The 15455-nt window shown below is 44.2% G+C and overlaps 1 protein-coding gene and 1 long non-coding RNA gene across 16 annotated transcripts in view; both read left to right on the forward strand.

The window, feature by feature from the left end:
• NR1H3 (nuclear receptor subfamily 1 group H member 3) overlaps positions 1–13545 on the forward strand; it is a 31474-nt gene extending 17929 nt beyond the window's left edge. For 7 of the 15 annotated variants that reach the window (XM_075152254.1, XM_075152256.1, XM_075152257.1 and 4 more), the window contains 8 exons: positions 286–532; positions 4034–4300; positions 7433–7641; positions 7882–8061; positions 8488–8587; positions 10149–10262; positions 11097–11191; positions 11597–13545. In XM_075152254.1, coding sequence (XP_075008355.1) covers positions 415–532; positions 4034–4300; positions 7433–7641; positions 7882–8061; positions 8488–8587; positions 10149–10262; positions 11097–11191; positions 11597–11743 — 1230 coding nt within the window. In that variant the 5' untranslated portion in view covers positions 286–414 and the 3' untranslated portion in view covers positions 11744–13545. The other 8 variants (XM_075152250.1, XM_075152252.1, XM_075152249.1 and 5 more) reach the window with 5 other exon arrangements.
• LOC142083111 (uncharacterized) lies at positions 544–3199 on the forward strand. The gene is made up of 2 exons (XR_012673963.1): positions 544–836; positions 1351–3199. It is a non-coding gene; the product is annotated as an uncharacterized LOC142083111 (long non-coding RNA).
• Positions 13546–15455: the final 1910 nt, after the last annotated feature.

Raw genomic sequence — 15455 nt, forward strand, 5'->3', positions numbered from 1 at the left:
AGTAATGAAGACCTGTCCTGCTTTGATAAATATTTTGGTGATTAAAAAGAGAGTTTTGCGCCTGGGTGTGCTAATCTTGTACCTTTTATCACAGTTTGTTAAAATATTGTGTTTCAAGAGCATAAACATTGATAAAACAAAGTTAATTGTTCCTTTCAATAAATAAGGAAACAAAATCTTGAAGCTTGCTTGTGATGCAGCTTGTAATAGATTTTTGGGAGTTAATAGCCTAAGTAGTTGAACTCTTGCCTCTTTTGCATCTGTGGTTTTTTTTTTTTTCCACAGGTACTTCCTTTCTGACTTTCAGTAGCAGAAAGAAACTCAAGACCTTGAAGAAAGACGCCTGCGGCCCCTTGCTCGGCAGTAACGATGCTGCAGCGATGAGATTATAGTGAGCCCTTCTGTGTGGCCTCCATGGGTCCCACTCAACTCGGCACACAGGATCATGGGAAGAGGGTGGCAAGTGTATTTGAGATGGAGGAGGAAGGGCTTTCGCTCTTCCCTGGCTCAGAGAACCCCCCTGAGCATGCAGGTATGGAAAAATTCTTACTAAATCCATGCAAGCTAAAGGCTATCCATTCTTTCAGCTGCAAGCAGAATTGATACTTGGCAAAATTTTAGGGTGAGTTCTGCTGTGCTTGAGGCACTCCGAGAGAATGTCTAAGAACAGAATCAGTTATTGATAGTTGAAGATGACTGGGTTTTTCCATTTTCATTGATAAATGTGTTGAATATTTTGCTGATTTGACCTTCTAGAGGCTAGGTCCGTGGCAGTAAAATAAATTTCTTTTCGTTAGCGTTATCAATAGCTGCTGAACAATAAAGTTTTACTACAGGTGACAATCTGTCGTGGTTTAACCCCAGCCAGCAAAAATAAACGCCACGCAGCCGCTCGATCACCCCCCCCCCCCCCCCGGTGGGATGGGGGAGAGAATTGGGAGGGCACAAGTAGGAAAAGCTCCCGGGTTGAGATAAAAACAGTTTAATAATTGAAATAAAACTAAGTAGAACAGTAATAATAACAGTGAGAACAATAACAATAACAGAATACACAAAACAGGCAATGCACAACACAACCGCTCACCGACTGCCGACCGCGTGTCACGAACGGGGGGCGAGCCCCCCCACACACCTGGTTTTTATACTGAGCATGATGTCACATGGTATAGAACACCCCATTGGCCAGCTGGGTCCACCACCCCGGCTGTGCTCCCCCCTCCCGGTGCAAGCATCACCCAGCAACAGCCAAAGCATCAATGGGCCATCAACGCTCCTTTCACACCGAACCCAAAACACAGCATACCCCCAAGCTACTGGGAAGAAAGTTAACCCTGTCCCAGCCGGAACCAGGACACAATCCAACAAGGATTAGTGATGCAAAGAAATAATGGGTTCTTGCAGATTTATATAATGGAAAGACAGTAGAAGTTTCCTCTACGTTTTTTTCCAGAATGTATATATCCACAATAATGAAGCATATTGTGCCATGATATTCTGAAGCTACATGGCATAAAAAAGAAGAGAGGCAGCAGAATCAAACTTAATCTGCCACAAAGAACTGAGGTTAAAAGGGCATCAGGAAATAGAACTGAGATTTTGCAGTTATAATTGCTGCTGACACACACAATCCCTCACTTTCAAACTGTAAGAAGACTTAGTATAACATATCTGGACGGGTAAAAGGAAAAAAAGGAAAGCACAAGTGTGGTGTCCAGCATAGTATCAGCAACTGAATGAAAATATGACAAATAAATGTATTTGTTGAACAGTGAGGCAATGGGCAATCCCTGATATAAAAAGAAGAGGTGATCTGAACATTGAACTGGGACTCATCAGTAGAGTAGAAACAAAGAAAGTAGTTGAAAGGTGAAGAGATATTACCCAAGAAAAGTCCTTAAAACAGATCTGAGGACAGGAAAAGAAAACAGTTGATAAATGCCTTACAAAAATGCAAGAAAGGAAGCCACAAAATGTGGAAAAGAAATATTAAATAGGGGATCTACCAATGAAGGAGGATTCTAACGAGAACTAGAGGTGCAGAGATGGCATTCACGCTTCATACATCTCAAATTATTTCTGTGTTGTCTTTGACTACAGAAAATGACAATAATAAGCTATATAACTAAAATGGTTAGTGTTCAGAGATGGAAAATAATTTGCATAGATCAAAGAATAAGCCTATCTATCTCAATAAAACAGTCATAGAAATGGTAATCAGATGTTTATGTAACTTCTTAAAGACAGCTAAGAAATCCACGACGTGGACAGATCCATCTTGTGGAAGTCATTGGATTATTCTGCTGTCCCACAGAAACATATGGACATCATTTGAGGCTTCCGCAAAGTTATAATACCAGTTAATATATATGCGATAGCAGACTAAGTAATTTCAAATAACTGTAGGCACTGCATAATTTCCTCTTGGTAATAGATTGTGTGAAGAGAAATGTAGTAGAACAAGAGAGGGGAATATCAGAGACTTAACCTTTCTGATGACATTTTCCTGCTGTCCAATCTGCAATGAGAAGTGCAGGCCAAAATGAGTGACCTCCAGACCTCTGTAAAGTCAATGGGATTGAAAATCAACACCAAGATACCTAAGACACCGAAAACCAATATGTAGTGCAGAACACTAATAATAACTTCTGTGACTGACCTAAAACTGTTCACCATTTCAGGAACTCGAGCAGAATAGTAAGTGGAACTGAGCATAAAGATGGAAGTATTAGAACCATACATACGAAAATGAGACATGCCATTGTAAGCCTGATGCTGCTCAGGAAATGCAGCAGCCTCATCCTGGAAACTATTCCCTATGAATTAGCTCCAGTGCAAAGGCTTTCCAGGCATATCTAAACATAATCTGGAGACTTATCAAAACATGCTGTTTGTAATCTTTATGAACAGCTGCCACAGAAGAATCTATAATATCAGACATACAGAAAAATACTTGCCCTATGAGCTGTGCAGAAGGACATGTCAGGCATCAATATGGCTAGAATTAAATGGAATGAAAAGAGAGATGGCTAATAGGGAGGGAATACGCAAATAACGTCGGCAAGCATTTGGCTGGAATGCTTAAGGTGAGATGTGTTGGAGTAGACCAAAGATGTTTTCAGAATGCACAGCCAGTGACAAGATTAAGATCCATCAGAATGACATAGGAAAAACTGGGAGCTGCTGCACAAGACCATCTGAAGTGTGAGGCAGTAGTGAAGGCCCTGTGTTTCAGATGGAATAACAAGGTTTAGTAAATGAACTGTCAGTATGAGAGTGCTTCAGTTTTAGGAGTGAGGAGCACTCTTCTTGAAGAAGTAGTGATGTTTTCAGAGTTCCAAAGGTTCACAGAGCTTGTGCAGTTTGCTGCTTGCCTGCTTATTGCCCCTAAGTCCATGAAGTTGCTGTCTTCTGTCTTGACAGTTTCCCCAAGTGTCCCAGTTACCCGGAGTAGGCCTACTCGGTCTGCTTTTTGTACGGTCACAGTTTCAGCACCGGTTTTCTGTGAATGTTTGACTGCTGAACCATTTTTCCATATCCTTGTGCATGAGTATGGCAGAGAATAGAAGAGAACTGGAGGTGAATTCTGAAGAAAATTACTTTCTGCAGAGTCTTGGATTTCAGCTCAACCTTTTTGCAGCTCTTTCTCACATTGGTAACTTAACTGTCACTCCTGCTGATGGAGAGAGGGTGCAGAAGAACATCTGGCCTGAGCGTGTTTTAGCTCTTTTACCCTATTTTGGAGGGGAACAAGTGTGAAGCTATATCTGCTTATATAGTTGAGGTGAAACTGTTTGGATTATGTCAATAGTTGGTTTGCTGAAGAAGATATGCTTGCCTAGAAGGGGAGTCTGTGAAATGGGAGACTTGATCTTTTCATCCATGTGTTTGGGAGGTAGTGGGTTTGAGTGAGGATATTGGTTATTGTAAGGAATGGGGCAGTCATCTGCAAACACCATGCTTCCCTCATGTGTGTGGGTTTTCTTTTCCTTTTTTTTTTTCCCCTCCTTTTCCTTGGTACTGTTTGCTTCGGTAGAAAATCCCCCCCTGAAGCGGAAGAAGGGCCCGGCCCCTAAGATGCTGGGAAATGAAGTGTGCAGCGTGTGTGGGGACAAGGCCTCCGGCTTCCACTACAACGTGCTGAGCTGTGAAGGCTGCAAGGGCTTCTTCCGCCGCAGCGTCATCAAGGGTGCACAGTACGTCTGCAAGAACGGCGGCAAGTGTGAGATGGACATGTACATGCGTCGCAAGTGTCAGGAGTGCCGGCTGCGCAAGTGCCAGGAGGCGGGCATGCGGGAGCAGTGTGAGTGCAGGGAATGGTGCTGGCGGGAGCACCGTGGTGCTGGGACAGGAGGCGTGTGGGGGCGGGCTGGGGGCCGATGGGTGTAAGGATGGGGACAGCGTGAGTGCTTGGGGGTCACACGTGAGCCATGCAGGCTGCGTGCTGGAATGCGTGTGGGAAGACACTGAGAGCTTAGCAGGGATGACGCGGAGAGGTGAGGCTGTTAGTGGAGCAAGACCGGTGTGCTGAGAGCCCCAGCCCTGCTGTATTCCTTGAACACACTATTTTGTAAGAACTCGTGGAATATGACATCAGAGGAAAGACTCGCAACTAAGATTTACGCGTTCTTCAGTATGCTGCCAACTGTATCAGTAAACCCAGGCTTCCGTCTGTCTTGTGATCAGGACTGCAAGGTTGGTCACCGTGCTCCTTGAACAACAGGCACTTTCCTTTGCCTCGTACTGTGAGCTTGTGACAGAGGGCAAGGGCAGCACCACAGTACTGCGGCTGTGTTTGTGCAGACCTGATCTCGTCACTCCCTTTAGTGAACTCTCTTCTTCTCACACGAGCCATAAGGCTGCTGTTTCTGAATATTCAACGATGTTCCTGCTCACATATCAGGAACAGCCCTCCTCCACCAAGGCATCTGGGTTTCATCCCTTTGCTGGCCAAGACTGACCGAATGGATGCTCGGTTAATGTTAAATCTGTGTGAAGTCTCCCTTTCTGACACCATCTAACACCTAGAACAGTGAGGAAGAGGGTATTTCGGAAACATCTTCTAAAAATACTTCTGCAAAAAGTAAGTTCCACTGAGCTGCACCAAGGAAACATGCTATTCAGTTTTTTCAACATGAAACACATCACACCTAATATATGTAATGTATCTTTGTCACACTGGTTTGTATCAGCATTATGTATGCAGTCTTTGCCCCATTTCCCCCTGCTCCTGAGAGCTACAAAACAGATGTATTTGAAAAGCCACGTAGCAAGGCTACCTGTCCACCTTGCTACTCTTCTGTTGCAGGTACATACTGGAGAGCCTCAATGTGTTTCTGTGATAACTCATTGTCTTATGTTGAAGACATCTCAGGAAAATTAGGCCAAAAGGAATCTTTGGGTTGTTATTATCAAGTGTTTGGCAATTCTTGTCGACACTGTAATCCCCACTGCAAATTCGCCTTGTTAATCTTGACAGAAACTGAGGGCTTTCTCCTCCAGCTGTTTCACTTGGAAGGTCATTTCAGAAGTTCCCTCTACTAGTTGTTGGAAACATTCTTCTAATTCCCAGACTGAAGTTATTCATGTCCAGTTTATTGTTCTTAAGCCAGTGTGAACCATGAGGTGAAAGAGTTCCTTCGTGGCAAACCAAGTAACTTAGATTACTTTGAATTTCGCATGGTGTAGAAGCTTGCACATAGGCAGTTTTCAAGGTTCAGTAATATCTGGTAACTTGGTACTCAGCTATAAATTCTTTGTGCATCTGAGTCCCAAGATGAGGCACTGTAATCGCTTGGATCAATTACTTCCTTCTTAAACTAACATTGTGACTAGCATTTTCTAATCTTACAGATCCCCCTTAATTTGGTAATTGCATTGAATGTCTTTGCTGTTAGAATTGTAATTTTTGTGCGCGTGTGTACCTGTGCGCGCATCCTCCCTGTTGGAACTCAGGGATAAAGGTTACTCTCAGCTTGAATGTGCTATGTTCTTTGTCTTCCCCTCCAATCCTGTGGACTGTCCATTTCAGAATGCTCTCTCACAATAGTTCTCCGTTTCTTGTCTTCATGTTTAACATGATTCTTTTGAGAAGTGCAAGTATATACTTGTTCAGTTTTGGGGCCTGCCTTCCTGTGTAGCGGACATGTTTCCTTGTTATCTGTGCATAAAAAATGGCCAAAGAATCTTTCAGCGCTTTTAAAATCTTGTTTGCAAAGTCAAGCTTTACTATTTTTATCTTTGTTCCCGAAGATATGGTTTCTTTTCCAATTGGTCCTTTTTCTGCTTTTTGTTTGTTCATCACTAACTCACAGGATGATTCTCTTGAAGATAATCCTTGAATCCAGGTATCTCTGGTAGTTTCCTTTTTTTTTTTTGGATGCACCTTGCAGATAGGTTTTGCAGCTTTGACTTAAAGAAACAACAAACCTCCTCTACATTTGAATCAGTGAATTCTTCAGTTAACTTAGTTACAGGCTGTTAACAGGTTTTTGTTTTTAAATTAGCTAATAAGCAGTTGGTCCAATGAGATTTTTCACCACACATGTCTCTGAGTTGTTTTATTCCTTACAACGTTTCATCTAAATGGCATATCCTTTGACTACACGACTGAAGACGACTTCTAGCCCTACTCCTGAAGGACTTGCAGCCCTCAGTACGTTTTATGCAAAGCTATTATTTCATTATTTATCTTGCGGTTTGTTACTACTCTTTTTGTACTGAAAGAGTGGTCAGGCCTTGGAACAGGCTGCCCAGGGAAGTGGTGGAGTCCCCATCCCTGGAGGTATTTAAAAGACGTGTAGATGAGGCACTTAGGGACATGGTTTAGTGGACATGGTGGTGTTGGGTTGACGGTTGGAGACGATGATCTTAGAGGTCTTTTCCAACCATTCTATGATTCTACTCTATAGTCTGCTGCAGGTGGGCTGTGTAGAGAATTGTCCTTTCACTCTCGAACTCCATCCAGTACTGACTCTGACCTCTCAGAAGACAGATGAAATGACACAAGCTGTTAATTTAGCAATATCGGAAAAAGACGCAACAGCAAGATCGTATAAAATACAATGGACACCCTATGGCATGTGAAGAGAGCTCCTGTTGGAATCTGTTACAATGACATTTTGGGGAATTGCTCAATGGGGAAAGTCGCTGTTGCCTTTCTGAGATCTGCTGGGCATCATGAAGGGAACTTCTGACCTTTGTGAACACTTTGCGTGACAGTATGATTAAAAGCAAGGCAATGGAACAACTTAAAGTGGGGAAAAGAGGGAGAAACACATGATAAGTATCACTGTCTGTGTTGTGTATACTCCGATACGCCAGATGCAGGCAGCTGTGATCTCTGCCTCTCCATGCACGGCACGTTACCCTGCGTTTGGTGTGGTTTCCAGTGTGCTCCTATGTCGTGACTGATCTCTGGCTATTCCTGCTTTAGATGTTCTGTCTGAAGAACAGATCCGACTGAAGAAACTGAAAAAGCAGGAAGACGATCAGGCTCGGACAGTCGTCGTGCGTCCGAACCCTCCGAATCCGCCAAGCCCTTCCCACAAACTGACGCCTGAACAGTTGAGCATGATAAAAAAGCTTGTGGCCGCTCAGCAGCAGTGCAACCAGCGCTCATTCACAGACAGGCTCAAAGTGACGGTAAAAACTTTACCAGTGTACCCAAAATAAGAAAAAGTGAAGTTTTGGGAGTTGGGGTTGTGGGTAAATTATTTGGGAGATACTTTAGGCATTGCATCTGTGGGCTAAAATTCTGTAAAGAATAGCAAAGGATGATGTTCCAATGTGTCTCATTTTCTTTCTCTGTTCACTTCATCCTCTCATCTTTCTGCCCTGGCTCCATCTTTCACGTATATATGCTGTCTCTTCCCATTCCCGCAGCCGTGGCCCCAAGTTCCTGACCCTAACAACCGTGAAGCAAGGCAGCAGCGTTTTGCTCACTTTACTGAACTTGCAATTATCTCTGTGCAAGAGATTGTGGACTTTGCCAAGCAACTGCCTGGCTTCCTGGAGCTCACCAGGGAAGATCAGATCGCTTTATTGAAGACATCTACCATAGAGGTGAGAGTTTGGCTCCACCACAATACATAGTAGCAGAGATGAAAGAATTTGGAGTACCCACCTGGAAAACTGGTTCCATCCCTGTTTTTGGGATGGCAGGCTGAAGGACCTCAGCTATGGGACCATTACTGCCAAGCCAGGCTATACTGGCAAAGGGCCATGGAGGAGAATGAGGCAAGAGCTTTGGTAGTGGTAAGCAGGTATTTCCCCCTTCCCAGAAGCTGCAAAGGATGCAGCAGAATTTACCTTGGAATTTTTAAGCACCCTGAGAGAAACTGCTTGGAGGGTTTTTGTTTGGTTTTTTGTTTTTTTTTTTGTTTGTTTGTTTTTTTGTTTTTTTCAGAGATGCTCTAACACTCAGCAAATTATCGATGTTGTAACATTCTTCCCTGTTTTCAAATCAAGTATATCTATTTGTGGTTTCAGGTGATGTTGTTAGAGACATCTCGGCGCTACAATCCAGAGATTGAGAGCATCACCTTTCTTAAGGACCTGAGCTATAATCGGGATGACTTCGCCAAAGCAGGTGGTGCATTAGACAGGTGTTTCTTCCTTCCCTGTGTCTTGTGTTCTTTCATCTTTTTAATGTGGGCTGCTAAAAATAGTATGTGGGGCCTTAAAGCTGAAGTCAGGTGAGAGGTTTAGAACAGGACCAGACCAATAGTCCCACAAACCTTTTCTTGCTTTTAACATGTGATACTAGCTCAGTTCATGTCTTTTTTTTTAGGTGTGAACTTATTTTGGAAAATTTGGACTCTTAGAGCATGAAAATCTTGCTGTAAGAGTGCAGCTAGGGCTAGCAGCTGGTGTGAACTTCCTTGCTAGTAGAGGTCTGACGTGGACATGTGGTCTTAGAGCAGTATCAGATCACAACAAATCAAACCCCAGTCTTCTCTCCTTTGCAAGTATATCACTTGCTAATCTAGATGCATGCTTTGAGTGATGACGTTAGTGTGATTACATTTCAGTTGATAGGAAGTCTCTACTGTGCACTGAAGATCCCCGCAGAGCGCTTTAGACATGTCATCAGCTCAGTATACGATGGTCTGTGGTGATGTGATTTCTGAAGTCTGTTTTTCCAGGAGCAATGAGTATCTGTAATGTCAGATGGAGTAACAGGAAGTGTCTATCTTCAGCATTTCTGAAAATGAGACTTTGGCTGTCCTTCATATGATGATTTTTCCCCCCCTCCTCCCCCTTGGGTACATATTTAACCACTTATGCTTGAGATGGCTTTTATATACAACTTCTCTCTTTGACGCTCTTCCTGGCAGCCTTTTCTTCAGATTATTGGGAAAGCAAAAAGCAGGCAGCCAGAAAGATTCCCTCCATCTTGTTCATCCTTCTCTGATGCAGCTGTACTGCAGGAAATTAGAAACTTGGATGCCTGTTTTGGGGGAAAGGCCTAAAGTTTTCAGCATGATTGTATAGCACATAGCACAAAGATACTTGATTTGACGGTGGCCTCTGTATGTTATGACAATAAATATCAATGCATTTATCAAAGGAGGTGATTGGAAGCCTAAGTCAGGCTCTGCCTGAGCTCTCCCAGCTTTTTGAGCTGAAGGAAATGGCATGGTTCAGACTTCTTGGAACTATATATTTTCAGCTCAGACGGACTTCAGATGAATCTGGAGCATGGCATTAAAGCTTTCTTTGAAAGCAAGAGGGCTGCCGGGTTTGAAGGAGGTGATGGTGTGAGAGTGGAAAGTGTAGATGTTGTACTTGTGAGCTTCTGACTTTTTGTCGGACTTACCTGATAGTTGATGTTGTGTTCCTTTAGCTGTTGCCTAGTGATGTGCTGTGGGGCATTTAAGGCTCTAAGAAAACCCAGAAATAGCATCATTTTACAGCTAGAGCCCAACTCCTCAGCCACTGCTGTTGGCGCTCACCAGTAGCGATGGGATTTAAAGGGAGGCTTCAGCCACACTTGGAACATAATGTAAGGGTTTTTCCCTGCCTGCCTGTCCTCCCCACTCCCTGGTCTGCACTGCAGTGGGTTTCTGGCAGCTTATTCTGTGAGAGGGAAGGGGAGAGAGAGGAGACAATTGTTGTTGCCTCACCTTGTTCTCTTCTGTTTGTTGCAGGTCTGCAGTTTGAGTTCATTAACCCCATCTTTGAGTTTTCAAAGGGAATGAATGAGCTACAGCTCAACGATGCTGAATATGCACTTTTAATCGCCATCAACATTTTCTCTGCAGGTAAAAAGCCAAGGAGATCTGAAGAGCTGCAGCACTGAGAGGGCAAAGAAAGAGTTAAGGAAGGTCACAAGCTGAAGAGGAGTAATAAAGGGTGTAGAGGATCTAGTGATAAAGGGAGCGTGTTACTACTTCTGCTTAGGGTATTCATTATATTCCGAATTTTCTAGTGCTGCCTCCAGAGTAAATGAGATTCCCCACTGCTGGAAAAGTGTATAGCAAAATCAGCCAATATTTATCTTCCTGATTTAGAAATCGCTATTTTACTGTCCCCTTAATGTTCCTGGCACTGCTCTGGTGTGATGCAGGTCACACGGCATGAGTGACATCTTGTGGTCAAGAAAAGGTACTCTGGATGTGAGGCCAGTATCGCTCTGGGCCACGACAGGGCTTGGCAAAGAAGCCACCTTTACTTCTGTTTTCTGTCTTGTGACCTGAAAGATGATTTTTTTTTTTTCCCTTTGTTCCTGTCTTCTAACTGCCTCAGCTGCTGGAGAGACTTTCCCATTCCCTTCTGAATGGGCAGCTTCCCATCTTCACTGGGACAGAAACGTGAGACCAAACACACTTATGTAGTGCTGTTCGGTCTCTCTAACCTTCCACCTCTATAGGAGTCAGATCGGACTCTCCATGTGCAGTAGACATCACTAAGAAAGAACAGTTACAGAAAACTGACATAGCTGCTGCAGTCATGGGTGACTCTCCCAGCTGTGCTGGGTGAATGACAGATGAGATTTTGGGGAGAGACCGTACTGAGGGCCTGGGGTTAGGCAGGGGTGTCCAGTCCAGTGAAGCTGCCTGTGGCAATCTGCTTACTTCCAACCTGCTTTTTGGCAGACCGACCGAATGTGCAGGACCAGTCCCTGGTGGAGAGGCTGCAGCACACCTACGTGGAAGCCCTTCATTCTTACATTTGCATCAACAGACCAAATGTAAGTGCCTGACCAGAACATCCCCAGCGGTGACGCAAACTGATTTTGTGTTAATGCAGGCACAGTTCCTGCAGTACTGTCTGTAACAGGTCTCTTGCTGCCTGTACTGTCACGCTGTTCCCTTCTGTGGCTCTTTGATAGCAGCTCTAAATGCAGGATTTGTGAGCTGTCACAGCCTGCTGTCCTGTATTGTGTTCCATAGTTTAGCCAGCATGGAAAGTCTGGAGTTTTGGGACGTGGTGTAGTACTCCTGTTCCTCCACACTGCCACCTCCTGGAGAATGCCGGGTTTAGAGGAAGTCGGGATTGTGGTTACAGGGCATCATCCGGTGTGGTCTTTTTTTTTTTTTTAAACAAAGTTTTCGTGTGAATTTACTAACAGCTGTCTATTTGTCTGACTCTGCAGGACCGCCTGATGTTTCCACGGATGTTAATGAAGCTGGTCAGTCTTCGGACACTAAGTAGTGTCCACTCCGAACAGGTGTTTGCCCTTCGGCTGCAGGACAAGAAACTCCCTCCCCTGCTCTCAGAAATCTGGGATGTGCATGAGTGACCGCATGCTCCCAGGGCACTGACGTGCCGACGTAACGCCATCTCCCAGCCTTTGCTAACGAGAAGCCAGCCTCCCCTCTCCAACGCACTGAACTCTGGGCTAGGCAGTGCAGGGGGTGATGAGCCTGGGGTTTCAGTGTTGTCATGAGACTATGCAGGAGGCAGCTGGGGTAGATCAGATGGGGGGGTTGGTTTCGATGTAGTGCCCATACCCCAAAGGAATAACGTGAAACATCTGAAAACGGTAGAAATGAAGACCTTCCCCCCACACACATACACCTCTTTCTTCAGTCTTTCTCTTCTCTAAGCATGTCCTGAGGGCTTGCCCATTGATCCTCTCCTCTCTTGTTGATTATGAAAATGAATTTGCAGGAACTTGCCAAACCCTCTCTATTGAGAGTCACCCAGCTCAAAAGGCTTCTGCAGGGTCCCCAGTGTATCTGGATCTGAGGAGCTCAGGGAAGTCAATGTGGATGTTCTAGGGGTTTCACTGGGTTTCCTATAAATAAAATCTCTTCTATGTGCTGCCCTTTACAACGATTCCAAGAGAAGTAGCTGTTATTTCTTCTTTATGAGACTTCATCTCTAGAGCTGCCCTTTCATTCTGGCCCTCCTTTGGAAAAAGGATTCCTCTAATGTGTAGTGCCCTTTGTCTAACAGGGAGGCCCTCTGGGTAGGGAACATTTGTACATCAGAAAAAGATGTCAGGCATAAAGTAGTGGATTTTTTTAATGTAGTACATCACAGTTTATCTCATGGTGTTCTCAGCCAGTTCACTTTACCTTTGATTTTCTAACAGCTGGAAAACTTTAGTTCAAAACAAATCAGGGCATAGATTTTATCTTCAGGGGTGGAATAAAAGAAAGATAGGTGTGAAGGACTGGTACCTAGGCAAGGTAGGTGTGGTGGAAGGATCTCGAAAACTTCCAGGAATTTGGAGCATGTGGTATGTGTTCCAAGGTGGGTGTGAAGATGTATCGGCCAAGGAGAGAGGACACGCTGCATTTAGTGAAATATGTGGGCATTGCGTAAGCTGTGGGCTGCACAACTCTCAGATCATGGGCTGCAGGATTATTGGGTGTAACCAGATCCACTTGCGTCTTCTTCCTTTTGCCAAAGTCTTTCCAAGGTATTTGCTCAAGGTTTTAGTGATGGTCATGGGATATGGAGGTCCCTCCTGTATGAGGAGTGCCAACTGCTTTAGAAGGGACACTTGGGTCTTGTATCCTTTCTTCACTTTGGGCGCTGTGAGATCCACACTGGATTTATGCCCCAAGTTCTTAAGTATCCACATCCATAAGTATTCTAGGATTTACAGCAATATTTTGTCTGACAGAAGAGAAATATACTGTTGTAAAACATGTTCCTTATTTTCCAAGAAACAACATCTTATGGCTGATCTCAGAGATGTAACCTCAAGTATCCTGGTAGCTTGGTCTCATGAGTCTTCTCTGTCGTAGGGGTCTATGTTTGCTTGCCCGGTGAGCATCCCAAGAGCCTAGGTTCACATGGCTCGTTTTTTTTGTTTGTTTGTTTTTTGGTTTGTTTTTTTTTTTTTTTGGCTGTGTATCTGAGCGCTATGCCCGTGGTGAGGGTATCGTGTCCATTTTGCACTTGAGGTTGGTCCCCTGCCACTGGCCTTCACTCTGCACCTTTGTAAAGCACTTGTAACAATCTGTAAAATAATCTGTTGTTTTTTATAACTCATTGCAATTGCAAAAATTCTTGTTTAAATCTGTATTTTTAACTAATCTGTTTGAGAAATGTTAATGTTTATATAAAAGAATAAAGCCTAATACAGGATTTTGACATTCTCTGATGTGCTGTCATTAGACTGGAGGAGGGTGGAATAAGTTCTTGACGTAACAAGCTCAAAGCTGATACGAAAGTTGAGTATATAGGTTGGGGAGAAGCAAGAAGTGGTGAAAAAGAAATAGCAGTGCAACCCCAGGCAGTTTCTTTGGGCCTCTACTATGAGATTTTAGCTTGCTATGCACCTCGCTGCGTGCCAGAGCTGGCACATAGGTGAAGTGGATTAAGCGCATGTCATGAAGACATGAATTATGCATACATACCTCACCTCGATTTGTACAGCTACATTCAGAATTTAACCCTTTTATTCCGTCTGCTCTACTCCGTTTTCCGCATATCGTGGCTCACCAAAATTGACATAGGAGTCCAGCGTGCCCCTGGCTGTCGAGTGGATTTCAGCGGGATCCTAGCTGAATACATCAGAAATGATCAGCATAGGAGAAGCAACGGGAATAGCTGTCCATACGCATTACCTCGAAGGGAACGGTGGAACGGGGGAAGCAGAGCGCTGTCCAGCATTAGCTGCTTCCTGAGCACTTGAAGATCCCCTGCCACAATGGGAAAGGAAAGCAATCGTCAATTCAGCAAGGCTCCACACCACGGGCTGTTCCGCTGCAGGCTCTGCGTTACTTTAGAGTATAAAATTTAAATTGGAAACTACTAAACCAGAGGAAGAGGGGATAGGAATAGGCTTGTAGGAGACTGCAGCAGGGTATGAGGTGGGGAATAATGAGCAGAGCTCGAGAGCTTAAGCCAGCCCTGGGTGGGTTAGCGGGCAGCTGGGCCCTACTCCAAGGATTTGCTAAACAATGAGGCTGTCAACAGTTGGAAGAGGCAGTGGCAATGAAGCTGCAGCTTCATTTTTAGCTTGATTTTTTTCATTTTGAGCTGCATCTCCTTTTCATTACTTTGAAGAGAAAAACTGCATGTGAATTTGAGGTATTTTCAAGGTACAACCCATAATGTCGCTGTTGATGGCAGTGGTGAAAATGGCGATTTTCCTTGGCTCTTGCTTCTCCATCCCTTTTCATTATCATGTAATCAAATATAAGCTCCTTGTTTACATATTCACGTTCTCATTTTTTTTAAAGTGCAAATCAGTACAGAATTAGTTTTTTGTTTTATAGCAGCTTCCCAGGTTAGCCCAGGGAGCTCCGGTAAGCGGGTGTGGGGAAGAACCTTCCTTGAGATCAGCGGCCCTTTGTATTTTTGTATTTGCAAAATGCTACCTAGGCTTGAGACTCAGTCCTGCCGCTCTACGTCTCTGTACCCTATCTGTTTCAAATTTTGCTGACTTGGCCACTGGAGAAATCAGGGAGTGCTTGAACTATAATCTCGGGAGGTGTTCCCTGTTGGCTCTACCCTCATGCAATAGCTGTGTTTGCTCACGATCTATTCAGATCAATAAGGGCAGGAAGAAAAGATGGGCGTATTTCTGAAATCCCAATTCCCCTCCAAGGGGCAGAGTACAGATGTGGAATATCAAATCAAGTATTTCACCATTTTGCACCTTATTACATGTATTTTTATTTTTAAACTATTGGGATACTTGGTTGCATTTTGAGTTTATTTTAGTAATTCTGGTTTTGCTAATAAATGGATTTGGTTGCACAGTGTACTGGTTTATAAAAGCTTGGAAGGAATTAAAAAAGCTGTATCTCAAGTTTTTAATAACCAAATTCTCTTGTAATCTTACAAAGCCAGCAGCAAATCGGCAAGTAGCTGGCTGCGCACAGGGTGACAGCACGCAGCGCCGTATCCGCGCGTGGTGCGGCGGCGTTTCCTTATCCGTGGGGCCCTCGCTTGCCTGGAGCCGGGCTTTGCTGTGAGGCTTCACCTTCTGCTTGCCAGGGCGAGGTTTGAAAGCCGTAATTCGACGCTTCACGTGGCTGAAATGTTCC

The sequence above is a fragment of the Calonectris borealis genome, chromosome 5 (assembly GCF_964195595.1).
Source record: "Calonectris borealis chromosome 5, bCalBor7.hap1.2, whole genome shotgun sequence".
In the NCBI taxonomy this organism is placed as follows: Eukaryota; Metazoa; Chordata; class Aves; order Procellariiformes; family Procellariidae; genus Calonectris; species Calonectris borealis.